We start from the raw sequence: 20,043 nt of genomic DNA on the forward strand, positions 1-20,043 counted from the left end.
TCTTGATGTTATCTATGTATGTTACACGAATGGATAAAAAAATATTATACATACTTACTGACATTTATTAAGTACTTACAAATAAGAAAATTACTGATAATTGTGAAATGAGAAAAGATGCGTTAATTTATAAAGGTTTCAACAACGACCATTCACTTTTTATAATAAAACTACCTGACGCAGAACTACACTTAGGTACGTGTAAAAAGTAGCCTGTAATTTATCCGAGCTTTCAACAATGTCCAAACGAAATTTTATCAAAATCGGTTTAGCAGTTTAGCCGTCACAACATACCACAAACTCTCGCATTAAAAATATTGGTATTTATGTATAAGTGTGTTTGTGGTTCTTCTTTCACGTGAAAACGTCTGCACTGAATAGTTTGAATCCTACCAAAGAACTTATGGTCGAATGCTGTAACGACACTCAATTTTAAGTTACATTTAGGTGGTTTAAGTTGGCACCTCCCACTCAAGTGGTTGCCGGTTCGAACCCGAGGCAACACACCAATGACTTTCGAAGTTTAGTTATGACGTGTGTATTATAAATAATTATCACTTGCTCTAACGGTGAAGGAAAACATCGTGAGGAAACCTTGCATGCCTAAATTTTTTTAATACATTTATTGACGGCATGCAATGTCCCCAACCCGCACTTGGCCAGCGTGGTGGACTCAAGGCCTAACCCCTCCCTCATTACGGGAGGAGACCCTTGCCCAGCAGTGGGACATTAATGGGTTAATTTTTTTTTAGTAGGTATAGCTTGACCGTCACTTATAATTAAGTGAGGTTTGAGTATTTAGCCGTTAGGCTCCTTATTGTATAACCTAATATTTTAATTAAATATAGATTTTAAAATGCCTGTCATTGAGTTTGTAATATTTTTATTAAATAAATCGTTGATTCGTATTGACTACATATCACAATGACATTTGACCTCACAAAATATTAATTTAATTATATGATGTTTTTACATAATATTGCTGTTATCTATTGTGTATTATTTTGGGGTTACACGAGGCGAATATTTTGCGAATATTATTATTAATCAATTGGGAATCAAATTTGGTACACGTGTAAAGTTTTGAGCGTAATTCTTCCATCATTTTGTAATACTAATTGACCGAGATAATAGGTCTTTATTGACATTAATGTATTAATTCAAACTGCGTCTTTGGTCTGGCCTATAGTAAGTACATGTACGAATATTGATCACAAGGTTCCGTTTGATTCCCGAATCAGGCTTATGTAATTTATATCAGAATAATGCTCAATAGCAACCCAGAAACTTTTAATATAGTAATGGGCTCGTCCCCTATTATATGTGACTCAGGATGAAAATGGCTAAAAGTGGTTGTATTCTATACACCCTTGCCTACATAAATTTACGTACCTAATAACAGGGCTGTTTAAGTTTAAAATAATAAATGGCGATTAGAAAGAGCGGCCAGGAGATTCTTACCAGCTCCTCTCTACCCTACGTTCTAAATTGGCTGTAAATTCACTCTCTGTATCATTGACTATCAGGTGATACTATCATAGGTGTCAGCATTGGACCTAAATTAATAAATCATTTGATTTTAATAACAATAATAAGTAATGTATAAAGGTCAACGAACCTGTGTTTCAGTCAAGCTAAGTGCTTGCGCGAGCTGCTTCCTCTCCGCTCCAACCACGTAGTGATTCTTCTCAAACGCGTGCTCTAACTTCAGCAGCTGGGATGGAGAGAATGCTGTTCTGATCCTCTTGGGCTTGCGGAACGGCTGCAGGAGAAACCCGGGGATATCTGGACCTGGAAAGAAAAACTTTTTAAATATTGGACAATAAAGGTATGTATGGCATGTTTAAATTTTGGGAGATGGTATGCTTATGAATGCTTATTCTTTGAAATTTACGCAGTGACAAAGTTTTGGTAGTAAAGTGATTGATGTTCAAAATCTTATTATTTTTTCATAGAACAATTTTTAGACTTGAGATATGCTACTATTACTGCACGTATCAAAGGGTGTGAAGAAAAGGAAAGATTAATTGAAACATTCATTTTAATAAACGAAACTGTTTGATTGATATAAAGGTCCTCGTCGTTTCATATAGCTTAATAGTAAAAAAGCTGTAAGTATAAATATTTAGGTAAATTCCAAAAGATTATTTGCTGGTTTTATCAGTGCCTGCACAAAATATTACTTTAAGATCATCTTACAATGAATATCTTTTGATTGTAAGTAACATAAATACTACATTCTTGCATGCGCATGTGTAAACTTCCGCATGCCGCGGATGCCAATGTATTCTCCATCTTGATTTAAATCAAGTACATTATATTACTAGTTTCTCCCCACAATAATGTACGGGAGAAAAGATTTCACAGGAAACAAAGTATTAATCCAGCATATATAAACTGTATGAGTACTAAATTTCATCAAAATTTGTTGAGTAGTTTGACGTCATTGTTGAACAAACATTAATTCAAACATCCTAACATCCAATTTATCGCATTTGTTTTGTTAAATAAAATAAAAGTGTAACTAATTATATCATAGTAAAAATCTTAATTTATAGAATAAATAAAATACAAAGCAAATTAATTATGTAACTAACACTAAATCAATTCTCTAAGGTCATTGGCTAATAGACATGTCTCAATCAATATAAAATAACTTAATTTAATTTCTAACATTGAAATAACAACAAGACGACAATTGTATTAAACAAACAACTCATTCCAATATGGCAACTAACCATATAAATTATGGTCACGACAACACGACAATAATAAAATTGTCACTACACGACACTTGTAAAGAACTTATAAATGACCATATTTTATAGCTTAATAACTTTAAATACAATACATATAATTTATTTTAATTGTGCAAGAAAGTGTTTTTTTTTCTAAGATTTTTTGTGTTGGCAACATTTGAAATGTCATAGAGTATTATTAAAGTCATTTGTCATTAGATTATGGTAATTATAATTTGAATTAATAGAAATGTTTTTAATATAAGCAAATATTAAACATACTTTTTAATATTTATGTCCATTTTCAACTGAATAAATAACCTTTATGTAATTTCCAGACAAATTTATAAAAATATTAATTTTAATACGTTTTAGAAACGTTATTTTTTATTAATATTAATAGCCTTTGTGAGTTATTATTATCAAAATAATAAATAAAATAATATACAAGAGAAATACTTGTCAAAACAAAACGACAAAACCTTTTTTTGTAATTCAGTTATCGTCATCAAAGATCATAATAAAAAACGTAATTGTTCTTAATAAAACCTTTTAAATTAACTCAGATATCTAATGAGATTAAAATTATTAACTTAAACTTTATCTGTAGCATTAAAACGTAAATATTCTTTCCCTAAATGTAGCTAAAAAAAACATAATACCCGTTCCGTCCGCACTAACCTTGCAGTGAGGTACTATTAAAATTAAATTAAACAAAGATTACCACTAAACGACTGTGAGCCCCGGGAGGATAATCCATCAACCACTTATGTTATTTCACGTGTACTAAGAAATATGAAGTAACGAAAGAACACAAATTATACACTGTTTCTACTTAATAAATGATATTTAAGTTCTCTGTTGAAATTTGACGTTTATGAGATTTACACAATACTATTCTAAAGTTGGTTCTAAAATCGGTGTAGTTATGTTTCAAGTTGCGTTGTAATTAACAGAATACATAACGGAATTCGTGTATTTACTTCAGTTATATATCAAGTAAGACTGTGATCGTAAATTCTATTTCTTTATTACAATTATACATTCGGTAAGGAAGCATTTAATATTAATTAAATTCAACATTTGCCGGTGAAATCACAAGCGTTCACTAATTACAATTACGTATGCTTATATCCGAGTAATTTGAAATTCTCTCACATTACAAATGTCTGTTAGGTATTGTAAGATATGTAAATATAATAATAAAACCGTGCTCATGGACTCCCCTCGTAATTATAACGAGTTCGTATAAACTGCTGTCACTACCGGTTTTAGAAACGCACACAAAAGCAATTACAAAATAAAAATGGTCACGCCCACTTCAACGATTACAATTACTTGTTGATTACCGAACCAATTTAGGCCTCGTATCATAATAGCAGCGATGCTAAAGGCCTCCAAGTTGGAAGTTTAATAGGCCATTAGTTTGAAGGAATAATATTACCCGTGGGTGGTTGCATACGCGTTCCGCACGCAGTGGCCTTGTACCGGCGTCCTGACATTTGCTAATGACATTATAATTGTGCACACGTCCAATATACGGGGGCCTATCTTTCCACATTCAAGTCACACAATAACAATGTACCAATTTAAAATGGTTGATAAAACTGAGGTATTATATCAATTACGTGATGCGTCATTGTAGTGAGAGGTTAAATTGAGATGTTATCGTGTATTTATTATTGTTTGGTGAGTTTTAATGAGCATATTGGTTTGTGGGCGAAGATAAAAGTGTCATAATCCAAGGTACTTCCAGTTACATTGTAACGGCTACAATACTATTAATGTCAGTGATAAATGTCGCCTTCATAAGTACTTGTTATTAAATATTGAATTATCTACAGTTGAGACAACAATTTTCTTTGTTGATATTATGTTGACAAGTATATTATTATGTTATAAGGTACTTTTGCAGTATTTTTATGATTTATTGCAAGTACTTTTTTCGATACTGTCAACACTGTCATCCACTAAAGTTACAACCTGCGTGCTGTTATACGTTTTTTTTAATTAATGACTTAAAATTTTAATTAATATATCAAATGAACTTAGTAGAATTTTATAGAAATTTATGTTTAGCAGATAAGATATTTGTCAAACTCCTTTTTTTTTTAAATAGTTATCCATCAAATTGAAAATAATAATAAACCGCTTTCTTTCCCTTAACTTTAAAACCAAAAGGTACAAAAGGGTCATCGCGGAACTTCACATAGTTCTACAAAAGGTCGTCATTGTTTCTTAATAGAAATAAAGTACTCCCAAGCGGAGATCAGAGAACAACATCCAATATAAAAAGGTTACACCTTCCTATAGAAACATTCTTGAAATAACTGTCTTATTTCCGTAACTCTATCTATACTAATATTATAAAGCTGAAGAGTTTGTTTGTTTGTTTGAACGCGCTAATCTCAGGAACTACTGGTCCGATTTGAAAAAATCTTTCTGAGTTAGATAGTCCATTTATCGAGAAGGGCTATAGGCTATATATCTTCACGCTACGATCAATAGGAGCAGAGTACCAGTAAAAAATGATACAAAAACGGGGAAAATTTTGACCCATTCTCTCTTAAGTGACGCAAGCGAAGTTGCGCGGGTCAGCTAGTGTATTTATAAACTGCATTATAACACTAATTATATCGTGTGACTTTAGGTCTCATTTATTTGCTCAATACAGAATTTATTTCTATAAAAGACCTCCTATTTTTATAAGCCGATCTAATTGCATACCCTTAAGAGATACAACATTTATAAAACACACGGAACTTTTTTTCCCCTTACTTCCCATATAAAGACTTGTAACATTGTAAACTACATAATTGTCCGCAATATGGCGATTGTCCAACTCATTACATTTAACTCAAAACATATATAGAAAATAACATAAATAAATTATATAATTGCTAAATAACGACTATTTAATTATAAGTTGCGTTTATGTCAACGCAAATGTGGTTCTTGCGTGATATTCCTCAATGATTTCGCAAAATGCCGCCATTTATAGAGTAAGATCCCAGAGCTGCCAGACCTACGTCATTTTAGCAAAGCTGAAATTTTGAGGATTGTTAGTATAAAGGGTCTGTTAAGAGGTATGCACATCCACTACCTTGAAAGCGGGGCCGTTTCTGAGGTAGCGCGGAGTGAAGGTGCGTAAAAAACGACCCAACCTACGTCATAGTAGCAAAGTTGGTTTTCAGATATGTTATTAATGATATTATGTAGAATTAAAATTGACTATTGCCAGACCGTTTCCCGGGGCCGTTACTTCTGCCAGACGCCTTAAATGTTATTAAAAAATGAGGTCAACTACGTCATAGTAGCAAGCCTAAATTTTATATATGTTATTAAAGGTACAATTTTAAGACCCCCTGTATGCGGACAGTCGACAGACCATTCCGCAGGGCCCTTCGTCCCCTAGACGCCATTAAACTTTCCCTATGAGTGCGAGAGTAAGAGCATTATTCATACGCATAAATGAAAAACAATTGATTAAAAAAATAAAAATTGAAAAATTATTGAATACTAGCTGACCCGCGCACCTTTGCTTGCGTCACTTAAGAGAGATAGGTCAAAATGTTACATAAACGGGTTATGTAACATTTTTCACTGGTACTCTGCTCCTATTGGTCGTAGCGTGATGATATATAGCTTATAGCTTTTCTCAATAAATGGGCTATCCAACAGTAAAATATTCTTTTATTCGCACCAGTAGTTCCTGAGATTAGCGCGTTCACACAAACAAACAAACTTCTCAGCTTTATAAAATTAGACTAAATTAAAGTACTTGGAATGTTTAGGAATATAAGTAACATTATTTTGGGAATTATTTAAAAATAGATATGGTTTACACTATTCACAAAAATTATGAAAAAAAAATTGTAGTCATTCATCATCATCATCATTATCTGAGCTCTTACTTCCCTCATCAAATTGAATATTTAAATCATCTTCACCATCGTCTTCATTGTTACTTGAATTCTCAGTAAAAAAAATGTAGGTAATGATGTTGAAAACAGTTACAAGTAGCTATATTGAAATAATTTATAGTTAAAATAAAATACCTAATTCGTTTTCAAGTGATTCGCTTACGAAACTTGGCAATTGGTCACCATCAAACCACTTAAAATGATAATGGTTATCCTTTAGAACCCACCCTTTATTTGCTGGGCTTAAAATGCTAGGACGCTTTATATGAGCATTACTCCAGACACCCGCAATATAATTTACTCGTCGAAATTGTTGAAGCAATTCAGATTTACAAGGAGGTGAATTACTTGCGTCGAATTTTTTAACATTTTGCCGGTGGAATTTCTCATTCACATCGCCGACTGTATACGTGTTAATGAAAAATTGTAGCCGTGCAGCATCTACATCAATTCAGCTCAGACCATTTAAAATTTTGAAAAAATCGCCAGAATATCAAGAAGCTTTTGTTCAATTCGGAGAAGTTGAATTATCTATTGATAAAGCGAAGGAACAAAATATATTTGATGTAATTCAAAAATTTATCTGCGAGTTATATAATGTTCCCGGATTAATTGATGTAGATGCTGCACGGCTACAACTTTTCATTAACACGTATACAGTCGGCGATGTGAATGAGAAATTCCACCGGCAAAATGTTAAAAAATTCGACGCAAGTAATTCACCTCCTTGTAAATCTGAATTGCTTCAACAATTTCGACGAGCAAATTATATTGCGGGTGTCTGGAGTAATGCTCATATAAAGCGTCCTAGCATTTTAAGCCCAGCAAATAAAGGGTGGGTTCTAAAGGATAACCATTATCATTTTAAGTGGTTTGATGGTGACCAATTGCCAAGTTTCGTAAGCGAATCACTTGAAAACGAATTAGGTATTTTATTTTAACTATAAATTATTTCAATATACCTACTTGTAACTGTTTTCAACATCATCACCTACATTTTTTTTTACAGAGAATTCAAGTAACAATGAAGACGATGGTGAAGATGATTTAAATATTCAATTTGATGAGGGAAGTAAGAGCTCAGATAATGATGATGACGATGAATGACTACAATTTTTTTTTCATAATTTTTGTGAATAGTGTAAACCATATCTATTTTTAAATAATTCCCAAAATAATGTTACTTATATTCCTAAACATTCCAAGTACTTTAATTTAGTCTAATTTTATAAAGCTGAGAAGTTTGTTTGTTTGTGTGAACGCGCTAATCTCAGGAACTACTGGTGCGAATAAAAGAATATTTTACTGTTGGATAGCCCATTTATTGAGAAAAGCTATAAGCTATATATCATCACGCTACGACCAATAGGAGCAGAGTACTAGTGAAAAATGTTACATAACCCGTTTATGTAACATTTTGACCTATCTCTCTTAAGTGACGCAAGCAAAGATGCGCGGGTCAGCTAGTATTCAATATTTTTTTAATTTTTATTTTTTTATTCAATTGTTTTTCATTTATGCGTATGAATAATGCTCTTACTCTCGCACTCATAGGGAAAGTTTAATGGCGTCTAGGGGACGAAGGGCCCTGCGGAATGGTCTGTCGACTGTCCGCATACAGGGGGTCTTAAAATTGTACCTTTAATAACATATATAAAATTTAGGCTTGCTACTATGACGTAGTTGACCTCATTTTTTAATAACATTTAAGGCGTCTGGCAGAAGTAACGGCCCCGGGAAACGGTCTGGCAATAGTCAATTTTAATTCTACATAATATCATTAAAAACATATCTGAAAACCAACTTTGCTACTATGACGTAGGTTGGGTCGTTTTTTACGCACATTCACTCCGCGCTACCTCAGAAACGGCCCCGCTTTCAAGGTAGTGGATGTGCATACCTCTTAACAGACCCTTTATACTAACAATCCTCAAAATTTCAGCTTTGCTAAAATTACGTAGGTCTGGCAGCTCTGGGATCTTGGTCCATTATAAATATAATGCGTTTTCACACTAGACTCTGTTTGGGCTACTTGTGACTTATTAGCTGCTATTAACCGTGATCAGATAACTGCTATAGCATTAAGCTTTCCAACGAAATAGCTTACAGCTGTATATCATTATAACGTAATCAATTATTCTGTCTATATTACGTTCATGGTACAACCGTTACTGCTAAATTATGGAAAAGTTTTAGCTTAATTTTTATTAATAGCAGATAATTACAAAATATATTTAAGGGAGTTCATTTTAATAATTAATGTGTGACCTTTCTAAGCAACAAAACAAAATAATAAAATTTTTATTGTCACTCAATCTCGTGAGTTTTGTAATTGAAATAGCCTATTTAAATACTAACAAACATTCTTATCTGACAGATAACCCTACAGAGTGTCACCGAACACATAAAAATTTGGTTTTACGACTTCAACAGACGAGATAATTGCATTGACGTTCGAAACAAACCTAAAAAACTAACGATAAATTCTATGAAACTACAGAAAGATAAACATTCCCCCAAAATAATAATAGTTAATAAAATAAATTGTAATTAATGCCGCCGCTGTAAGGTCAGTGCGCGATGAACTCTCTTAATGAATGATTTTTTATCGAGCGTTAGTTAATTAACACAATTATACAGAAATTATGAATTGAAAACGCGCGTCATCAATTAAAATAAGCTTCGAGATAGTGTTTATTATATAATTCTTATTAGAAGATGATGGGCCGTGACATAAAAAAGCTATTTCGAAAGCTACTGATTTTGTGAAGCCCACACTCGTTTAATAAAACATTCATTCGAAATGTGTCAATAAAAAACTGGTGGGAATCGCTTCAAAATCATCACCTAAAACAAACTAATAATCTAATACAATATTCATTATCTAAAGCGAACTTCAACAATAACTCACGTTAATTAATCATAGTTTTCGTAGCTCAGCCGTCGACATCGACTCGACATAGTAAATCATTTGTCTAACTACCGATCGCATCACTAACAAAATGGCTCCCACTCAAACCTACCAACATAACAATCATTATAAATCGTTGCTTTTTAACGTCAGTTAATCGTCGCACAGCCGCCCGACAACAAAGTACGCTCAAATTACATCCAATTATAAGCTATTCAATCCTTTTAGTAGAAATATTGTAAAAAATAACAACACGCTGACCAACAATATGTGGTAATTAAGAAAAAAAGCGCGCGTAACGAAAGATGTGACGTACAGTGCTACCAACATGTTTAACGAGCCAGTGATGTGTTCGTATCGATAAGTGGCACGATTGATAATGACATGCAAATAAGAATCTAATTAGCGTAGCGATTTAACCCAAGCGTACTCTTGACGAGCTTTTATGCCACGCCAGTAGTTCAAACTTGTATTTTTATGAATACATAATTACAAATGGCCGCGAATAATCTTTACAATTATCTGTGTCAGTTAATATGTGTATTAATCATGCGTATGTAGAAAGTTGGAGTTAATGATATTATTAACATTTCATGCCTAAAACTTTCTACCTCATAACTTATAATTAAAGCTTATTGATATCAAAAGATTAGAATCACTAATTAGCTTCGATAACACATACAGATGTCTAATTAAATAATTTTGTGAATTTATGAGTTTAAATTAATAAAAAGTAACCATATCGACTACAGATCAACACTATAAAATAATCAAATTTTGAACAACAATGCCGTCAGTTGATAATCGGTCGCTCAGACCCGCTCAGTCCCACTCACATAAAACCTCCTTTGTCAAAACGCTTATTAGTTCTGTATGAAAAAAAATATTTTATTTTTATTATTTCCCTTGCTTTTTTGTACAAACTTCTGACGGCCGGGACGTGCGTTAAGCCATTTTAATTAAAATCGAGTTCTTTTATAGTGTTGGGTTCATAAAATAACATTGTCACACGAGGGTCGATACTCGATGGTAAAATGGGGACCATAGAGCATGGGTATAGAGTTTATTATGAATATTTACTCTATGGAAGGAGGGACAAATTATTATGGCGTTCTTTTGTTGATTTAAATAATGGTGTGAAATTGAGAAGGGTGGCCGCCGTTTTTATTGTAAATAATCTTTTAATAATTTAGTATATAGAGCTTAATTCTTGCTTGAAAATAATGAGATTTTTTAACTCTCGTATTTAAGAAATATGGGAATTCTGTGTCATTTTTAAATGAAAGGTAAACACTACTTGGTTCGCTAAAGTAAACGTTAAAAACACAAAAATGCAAATATTTTGAGTGATGACGTAAGCCTCACTCAGTTACCTCTAAGCTTTTAAAACCGGATCTTTACGTTACACACCATAAAATTAGTTTGAACCTCCACAACTTGGTAACAATGAACACTTTATTGTCTTATAAAATCGACATAAAGATATGTAGCTGTATAAAGGAACTATAGAAAACAAATCCGTATTCGCGATTGTCTAGCAGACAACCTATCGAGATTTATGTACTAACTTATAAACCTCTATTTTTACAAAACAAATTGTTTGTTTAAAAAAATACAATATATATTGGTTTAAGAATAATCAGAAATCTTAAAATTAAATATGATAGGTAGTCTTTACAATTATTGACTCTACCACTAGCTCGGAAAAGGATGTAGAGTTGTGTAGAGCCTTATCCGAAGAGCCTTATAATCGTTTTAATAATGAGTATAGGTAGGAGATACACGAAAGAGCAAATTTAATAATACCGAACGTGAGATATCGTTCTACACTCTACATAATAGTTTTACAAACATACAAATCACAAGGTACCATTTAAATCGATCGTACAAATATTTGTACCGTGTGAAAAAGTTCGCAATATCCGGTACAATTAAATATGGCAGTGACATATTGACCAATACCTTACATGCGCTGTCATTGAAAAAAAAGATAATGTACGGCCAAAATCAAGCGTGGTAACTATAGCCGCGCGGATAGATCTCTGAGGTTTTTCTAGGGATGGGTGACCATATTACACATACCGAGTTCCTCCGTGTTTCGGATGACACGTTAAATTGTGGGTCCCGGCTGTAATTTTGTTAAAGATCATTGACGTTACCAGTAAACAGAAGCATAAAAGTCTGACAACCAGTCTTAGTCTCTTACAGTATCGTGTTATAACCCAGATAACTGGGTTGTGAAGCTATTCAGCTATTCAGCCGCATCCCGTAGCCAGTTGCGCGCACCGATCGGTAAACGATCTGTGGATTAAGCAAACCTTGGCGCGATCATTCCATAGATTGGTAACCGCATAGTGGTATTTGAACAGCGCGTCTCCGTGCTTCGGAGGGCACGTAAAAAGTCGGTCCCGGTTGTTGTCAATTAAGATAACAGTCGTTAAGCCACGTCAGAGGCCTTCGGGCGGCTTGAACAACTTTGACACAAGGTTGATCACTAACCATACGATAAGAAGAAGAAGAAGCCGCATCCGGTCAGACTAGAAGCCGACTCCAACATAGTTGAAAGAAAGGTGAGAGATCTATCCGTGCTAAGCCACGAGTTACATTGGTGGTGACTGTATAACCTAAATTATCAACATATAAGTATTTCGTCAATCAAAATTTTACTCAAATCACTTCATTAATTAAAATCTCCACTCGTTATCAGAACAACAAACTATAAATTTATGTTTATCATCATAATTATGTTATCAATAGCTTTAATTACGGCTAATGGGTTGATAGTTACAAAGTATAGAGGGCGCTAGGCTATCAGCAATATGAAACAGTTAGTTTCGTGTCAAATGTCAACGATATTGTTTCAAAATAGTTTTATTACTACAACATTGTCTTGAATGTGAATAAAATTAAACAGATAGGTACAATATTTTTAGGTTATCTCTTACTAAAATCGATTTTTCAACGAAACTACGCATTTTGAAAGTAGGACTCTACCTAAATATAATGAACTTGACGTTTAGAAAAACTATTTCAATGTCTATGCCTTACTGTCAAAATGAACTAGCGTTGGACTGAAAAGGGTCTCCTCCCGTTATGAGGGAGGGGTTGGGCCTTGAGTCCACCACGCTGACCAAGTGCGGGTTGGGGACTTTGCCTTCAAGAACTGTTATAAAGAACTTTCAGGCATGCAAGGTTAAATCACGATGTTTTCCTTCACCGTTGAAACAAGTCATCATTATTTCTAATACACACGTAACTTCGAAAAGTCATTGGTGTGTTGCCTCGGGTACGAACCCTCGACCACTAGCGTGGGAGGCGCGACTTAACCACTCGGCTATCGGTTTTAAAACATACATAAAACTAAATATATACATTATAGAAGTGATAGACAGTAATTACATTTTACAACTCATATCAAATGAAGTCAATTAAAAGTTTATAACTTAATAACAACGCTGTGATAACCGTTATAACTATTTAGCATTACTACTTCGTTAGTCGCGAGAAAATCATTTGATTAGATCATTATGTTATTAGTTTACTAATTTCCTTTGAAACTTTATAACGGAAGCTTAAAAATAACGTTGCTATCAATTGTAAATGAAAGCTTAGAAGCTCGAGTGCGGTAATTTCTCAATTCTAGCTCAAATTATAGTTAGCTGGAGAGCTCAATTCGAACAAGAGTATCCCGAATCAAACATCCATACTAATATTATAAATGCGAAAGTAACTCTGTCTGTCTGTTACTCAATCACGCCTAAACTACTGAACCAATTACCATGAAATTTGGTATGGAGATATTTTGATACCCGAGAAAGGACATAGGCTACTTTTTACTCCGGGAAAATGACGCATTCCTACGGGAAAACTCAGGTGGCGGACGAAGTCGCGGGTAAAAGCTAGTATGTAATATTTATCAAAAAGAGTACTTAACGCTGTTAATAATCGGACCGAAACCTCAAGAAATAAGTAAAAAAACTTTGAAATTTTATCTTGTTTAAAACCCGGTTTACGTTTGTTAAACTTCGTTAAAGGGTTAATCACTAATATAAGCCCTTCAAAGGCTTTGTTTAAAATCTCCTACCTTGATTATCCACAATACGGACCGACATTTTACTTGCTCTCCTAAGAGACGCTTAGTTAAAATACTTACGGCTTAACAAAAGTCAGTTAATCTTAACCAAAAACCCGTACTTAAGAGTTAATAACTAAAAAATATCCGAACAAAAGATTTACTAAATAATCGAATTTTAAAACCAATACGCCGTTAATAGACACAGCGACCGAAATAACGGATATTTTAATCAGTAATTAACTAAAACGGTACAATTCTAAACAACTAAAGCAGATTAAAAAAGGATAATCTGATTTCGAAAACACAAAAGGCATAAACAAACTTATTTCAATTAAAACTCTTTGTTGTTTATGGTGAAAAAAAAAAGTTGAAAAGGCCTAATTTTAAAAACGTTTATATTTAAAAAAGTATGTTACCTTTTTTTTGATCGCTTATTTTCTTTCAGTCTGACCGTATCTAATAAGGTTTGTCAAAAATCAATATTATCGAGATTGAAACTAAATTGACAGTTAGGCGTATTTTCGATTAACTTTTCATGTCCATCGTTTATCTAAAGAAACTATTTAATAACATTGTTGTTATCTAAAACAAATATTCGACAAATTATGTTGTTGGAAAAAAGTCAGGTGCGTAGTACTCGTAACCGGCGGTCCTGTATGACAAGATGTATGGATGTGAATGAAGCAAGAGAAGTTTGTAAGGATCGTACCAAGTGACGTTCTTTGGTCTCTACCTACCCCTATGGGAAGAAGGCGTGATTTTATGTATGTAAATAAGTATATAATAAATTATGTTCTTTTATGAACTTTAATTAGCAGGTATTTTATTTGTGAAAGTCGCTGATTCAATGGATACCGGTGGCTTAATTAAGTCGTAAATTTGGACAAATTAGACCTATCTAGGATTCATAAAACAAATGTTATAATATGATGATGATCTTAATTGAAACACTTATTAATAATTAGATTATTTAATCAATTTGATTTCCTTAAATAATCTTTTCGGAATAAAATGATTTCACTATTTGTTTGCAAACAGAAAAAACGAGATGGAGTCGCTTTATAAACTACCAGCTTCTACCCACGACTGCGTACGCGTGAAAAGATTTCCTGGGAAAAAAGTATCCCATGTATTAGTACATGCTATAAACTACCAGTGTTTAAAATTTCATTAAAATCCGTTCAGTAGTATTTTCGTGAAAGAGTAACGAACATCCATCAATACTTACAAACTTTCTCATTTATAATATTAGTATGAAACATTTAACTGGAACTACCATAAAAGGTACGATATGTAGATGTTTTTCACGCTACCAAAACTTTGAGGTTACATTACTTTTAATGCTATAATTTTATCTCAAAGTTAAAAATTCGTGTAAAAAATGTTATCTGTCAAAATACAATGTGTTTTCGCGCCAAACAGAACTTTCTTTTTACAAGCATAGACAATGATCTAAGCGTGCATAGATAACAGACGGTTTTATCGTAATGGCTCCGTGTTTGAGATATGCTACTAGGTTTTTTTTATTTGTTTTTTTTCTGACAACGGTTTAGTTTTCACGCGAGGATAAGTAATCGATATTTTTTTAATTTGTTACAAAACGAGCTTTATTTGAGTAAAAACTTGGATGTTTTGACAGTTTTCTATACTTTATCCGTTGCAACGTAATTTTTTCCTTGAATTAAGTTATTTGCCGTAGAAAAGAAAGAATCAATAACACCTTGCTTCATTACTTTTTATAAGGCTTTACACTTTCCGAGCTAGCGATAGATTCAGTAATTGTAACGACTATCATAAGTGTCAACATTTGACCTGAATTAATAAATCATTTGATTTTGAAACCACCATGGAAGGTACCCTTGGCGGGAGTAGTGGTCTCAAGTCCTAAACCCTCTCATTCCAGGAGAAGACCCATGCCCAGCAGTAGGTACAGTAGATATCTTTATATACATAATTCTTCTGTAAGCGTGTACTGAACTTCTCTTAAAAGACTGGACCGCTTTTGATGAATTTTTTTGTGTGTGTTCAAGGGGATCTGAGAATGGTTTAGATTCACAATTTTGTCCGCTGGACAATGTTTTTTTTAATTATTTTTTACAAATTAAAGACGTGTAGACAGGACAACGTCTGTCGGGTCCGCTAGTTATTTGTATAAAGCCCTTCTCCCATTACGATACGCCCGCGCGACTCTAGTCTCGGAGACTAGTCGCCACGAAGTATCTCACATACATTTGTATGGAGACTCTCACATTACGATACTGGTAGTCTCCATACAAATGTATGTGAGATACTTCGTGGCGACTAGTCTCCGAGACTAGAGTCGCGCGGGCGTATCGTAATGGGAGAAGGGCTTAAAGCTAAATGGTATAGCAACTAGGTAACATAATAGAGTTATCATTAGAGTAATTACAAAGATATTAAATGTAATTAATATCAGAATGTCTCAGTTGACATAGAATGTACTACATGATGTCAGTGGGCCATGATAAGCAACTAACTTGCAAGTTATTATATTAAACTATAACTATACTATACTAATATCACCTGTTTTACCCCCGGTTTCTGAGGTACATTTACCGGTAGTTTATCTATTCAATAGCGTTAAAACTCATATAAAGAAAACGCTATTGAATAGATAAACTGCCGCTAAATGTACTCAGAAACCGGGAGCTCGACATGCAGTGATCATACAGTCCTAAGTTCGATTGCTAGGTCAGTTTTCTCTACAAGATTATTCTAAACTTATTTACGCACGCGGCTTCGGTCGTTTAGTTTTATTTAGGAGTGAGCCTATGTATCCCCATGATATTTTTCTGTATTTATGTATCACTCTGATCATATCCGTTCAGGGAGACATAAATCTCAGTAATTTATTCCCGATTCCCGAAAATTCAGATATTCTCATTGATTTCCTTTGTAGCGAGAACGGTAGTGTATACGACTGGTGATGACGAGGTCCCGGATTTGATTCCCCGATCCAACAAACTAGTATTCAGGTGTTTTAAATGTATATTACAATGATTCTCAATAGTAGCCCGGAGTTTGGTAACGTGTACGGTTATCCCAATCGGTTTAGCCATTTATGTGAAAGAAAGACGAACAGACACACTTTTTCATTATATTATATTAGCACGCGTATTGATAGCTTGATATCTATCTGTAGGTTTTTACTGTTTTTAAACAACGGAAATTAATTAACATGTAACATTTATGCAAAATTAATTATGTTTTTTCGCATATTTAATTAAACAAGTGTGAGTCGGACTCGCACACCAAGGGTTCCGTATCATAAAAATAACTCAAAAATCATGTTTATTGTATGGGAACCCCCTTTTATATATTTTTAGTATATGTAGTAATAGCGGCAACGGAAAAACAAAATTTGTGAAAATTTCAGCTTCCTAGCTATTACGGTTTATGAGATACAGCCATGTGACAGACAGACAGACAGACAACGTATCTAATAGGTTACGTAGGCTTAGTAATAGGGTTTCGTTTTTATCCTTTGACTACGGAACCCCGAAAAACAAGGTGTCATAATGCGAACATACTCATACGTTGAAAAAAAAGCTCACCATTTATCTATGAATAATTATCAATAATAGACAATTTATCGGCGGAAATTCGTGTGAGGAACAGAAGCACAATAAAAATCATATTATTGTATAATTTAAATCGTAAAATTAATTCGTTTAAAAAAGCAATTAGCTAATGATGTGGCTGTGTAGTGTTTTCATTGCTGTTTAAAAACATGTTTTAGGCACCGGCGGACAAGTTTGAGACGGATATTTAGGACTTATGGCTTAGCCTTTCTTCCAAACTATGTTGGAGTCGGCTTCCAGTCTCATCAGATGCAGCTGAATACCAGTGTTTTACATGGAGCGACTGTCTATCTGACCTCCACAACCCAGTTACCTGGGTTATAACACGATACCCGTCGGTAAGACTGGTTGTCAGACTTTCAAGCTTCTGACTACTGTTAACGACTGTCTAAGATCTACGAAATTGACAGCCGGGACCCATAGTTTAACGTGCCTTTCGAAATACGACTATTTTATCGTATAAAACGATACGACGGACTATTTTATTTGATCCTATGGTTAGTGGTCAACCTAGTGTCAAAGACATTTAGGGCCATGAAAGCCGGAATAAATGATCTTTTTTCAAAATTTCAGTATTTATAAATAATTATAATACTTCCGTTTTCATTCTAACAAAATCCTTTGATATTAGATTCCTCAAGATTGTGAATTTCTGATAAATCGTTGATTGTCAATATACAAAATATTTCGAATTTAAATATGTAATTGATGGCTGTTTTCAGACATTTTTTTAAAGGCTCTATTTATTTCATAAAATAATTATCTGAAACCTGATTGGTTATAATTTAACTAGGTTCATAATAAAAAAATGAGTGAAATAATTTTATAATTATGAAATAAATGTAAGTAAGATGCATTTACATTAAACTTAAGCATTATATTATAAAATATATTATAATAAATGCGTAGTAATTATAATTCGCAAAAAAGATTCGTTTTAAAGTCTAACAACTTTTTTACTTGAACTTTTTATTCTAAACTCTTGACTCAAAATTAAAATTTTCACATAATTTTTCTCATAAGCAGCCTCTGCGGTAGTAAAACTATTTAATTAATTGTGAGAAATATAACAATTCTTGTCCATACCAGCACTCGTGTAATTATATAAAGTAATTAATATAAAACCTGCTTAATTATAAATGATTTATGTTTATTTATTCTCTCACATAAGACTGACTCTACAATTATACCTAGAGCCAATCATAAGTAGGCTTAATGAGACTTCCGGTCCACTGTCATTAGTGGGGGAAAACTGGAAAATTGTCACTCCATCACTTACCTCCGGGAAATCTGTGAGGGAATATCCTTCCATGTCTGTTGATCAGCCAAGGATACAAGGTGTAGGACTCTCTGGGCACGGGCGGGGCGGGGTGCGGCGGCGGGTGCGGGGGCAGCGGCGCGCCGAAGCCTTGCTGCTGCTGGGCCAGCGCCGCGGCCAGCGCGGCCCCTTGGAAGTGCGCCAGGAAGTGGTGGTGGTGACTCGGAGCGTCCAGGTACGGCAGCCTCTTCAGGTCCGGCGAGGGGAACACCGCCGGCAGCGGGCTCGGCCTCATCAGCGGGCGCGGCGACGGACTCCTCGGAGACGCGACGGGCGACGGCGACCCCGGGCTCGCCAGCGGCGGCGACGCCTGCTTCGGCCTCTCCGAACCACCCACTATACTGTCTATGCTGAATCCGATCTTCGGCTTCGATGGCACCGCCACCACAGGGGTCGGTGCGAGAGGCATCATGCTTTACACACAGCGGGTCCGACACAAAAAAATAAAACACCAAATCAGAAGCACATGTCACACAGAACACAATCCATCGTGACGCGAGCGCGCGATACGAACGCCAAGGCGGCGCGCGGCCGAATGAGCCCTCCGCGGCCGACGGACGCCCGGCGACGAGGGAAAAAAATAACGAACATGGACTCCTCGCCGGCTATTGGACGACGGAACCCGAGGGGTGGCGACGGATCTCCGAGCGACGTTCTTTATTCGAACGTCTGGCGCGCGATTGGTGGACGGGCGTGTAGAGGTGTTATTTGATTTCGGAACGCTTTCCCAGTGGGCGGTTTGAGTTAAGAGCTTGTGATTTAGCCGGCCGTGTGGCGTATTACAGCAGATTAGTGCGGCGCGGCGCGCGGCTCGCGGCTCCTCAACTCGGCCGGCTGTGCGTGTGTGGAGGCGGCGGCGGGCGGCGCCGGGCGGCGCGTGTTGCTCGTTTTGTGTCGTCCGCGGCGCTCGGCCGTCGCTCCGCACACTCGCCACACTCGGCACACACACTACCAGTAATACTTTTTAATTAACTCCGATGCTTTATTAGCTTAATGTCGCGAGATAAACGTGGATTTTTCAACGATTCCCGCCAATAATTGATTCGAACAAAATGGCGGACGTTTACAGTCGCGTTCGGTTTAATTATTTTTATCGATAATAAAATAATTTGTTGCACCGGCCGTCCGATTGTTTCTTATGTAGTTGAATTAAATTTTAATGAAACGCGATAAAGTTTGAATTTCACGGATATTTTCTGCCATTACAAACTAAACAGTGTTTGGTAAATAGTTTGATTTTTAATTAAAATTGTTATGCTTGGTTCTGCACACTGCGCTGTGATTGATTTTTGTTTAGAAATTACACAATAGTCGTTATTATCCTAAGATAACTAGGTATACCTACCTACTTGTATAATGTAGGTACTCAACATAATATCTACTGTTACAGGTGACTCTACATTTGCTCTCTACCAACTTTCATTAATCACTTAATTTCAACTCAATTATCAAAAATATCTACAAGGATAACTACCA

At 34.9% G+C, this 20,043-nt stretch overlaps 1 protein-coding gene across 1 annotated transcript in view; it reads right to left on the reverse strand.

The window, feature by feature from the left end:
* Window positions 1-19,103, reverse strand: part of LOC142983611 (homeotic protein empty spiracles-like) — a 41,965-nt gene extending 22,862 nt beyond the window's left edge. The window contains exons 1-2 of the mRNA XM_076130582.1: window positions 18,529-19,103; window positions 1,619-1,791 (exon numbers count right to left, since the gene is read on the reverse strand). Coding sequence (XP_075986697.1) covers window positions 1,619-1,791; window positions 18,529-18,979 — 624 coding nt within the window. The 5' untranslated portion in view covers window positions 18,980-19,103. The remainder of the gene's footprint in view (window positions 1-1,618; window positions 1,792-18,528) is intronic.
* Window positions 19,104-20,043: the final 940 nt, after the last annotated feature.

Source organism: Anticarsia gemmatalis, chromosome 24 (genome assembly GCF_050436995.1).
Source record: "Anticarsia gemmatalis isolate Benzon Research Colony breed Stoneville strain chromosome 24, ilAntGemm2 primary, whole genome shotgun sequence".
In the NCBI taxonomy this organism is placed as follows: domain Eukaryota; kingdom Metazoa; phylum Arthropoda; class Insecta; order Lepidoptera; family Erebidae; genus Anticarsia; species Anticarsia gemmatalis.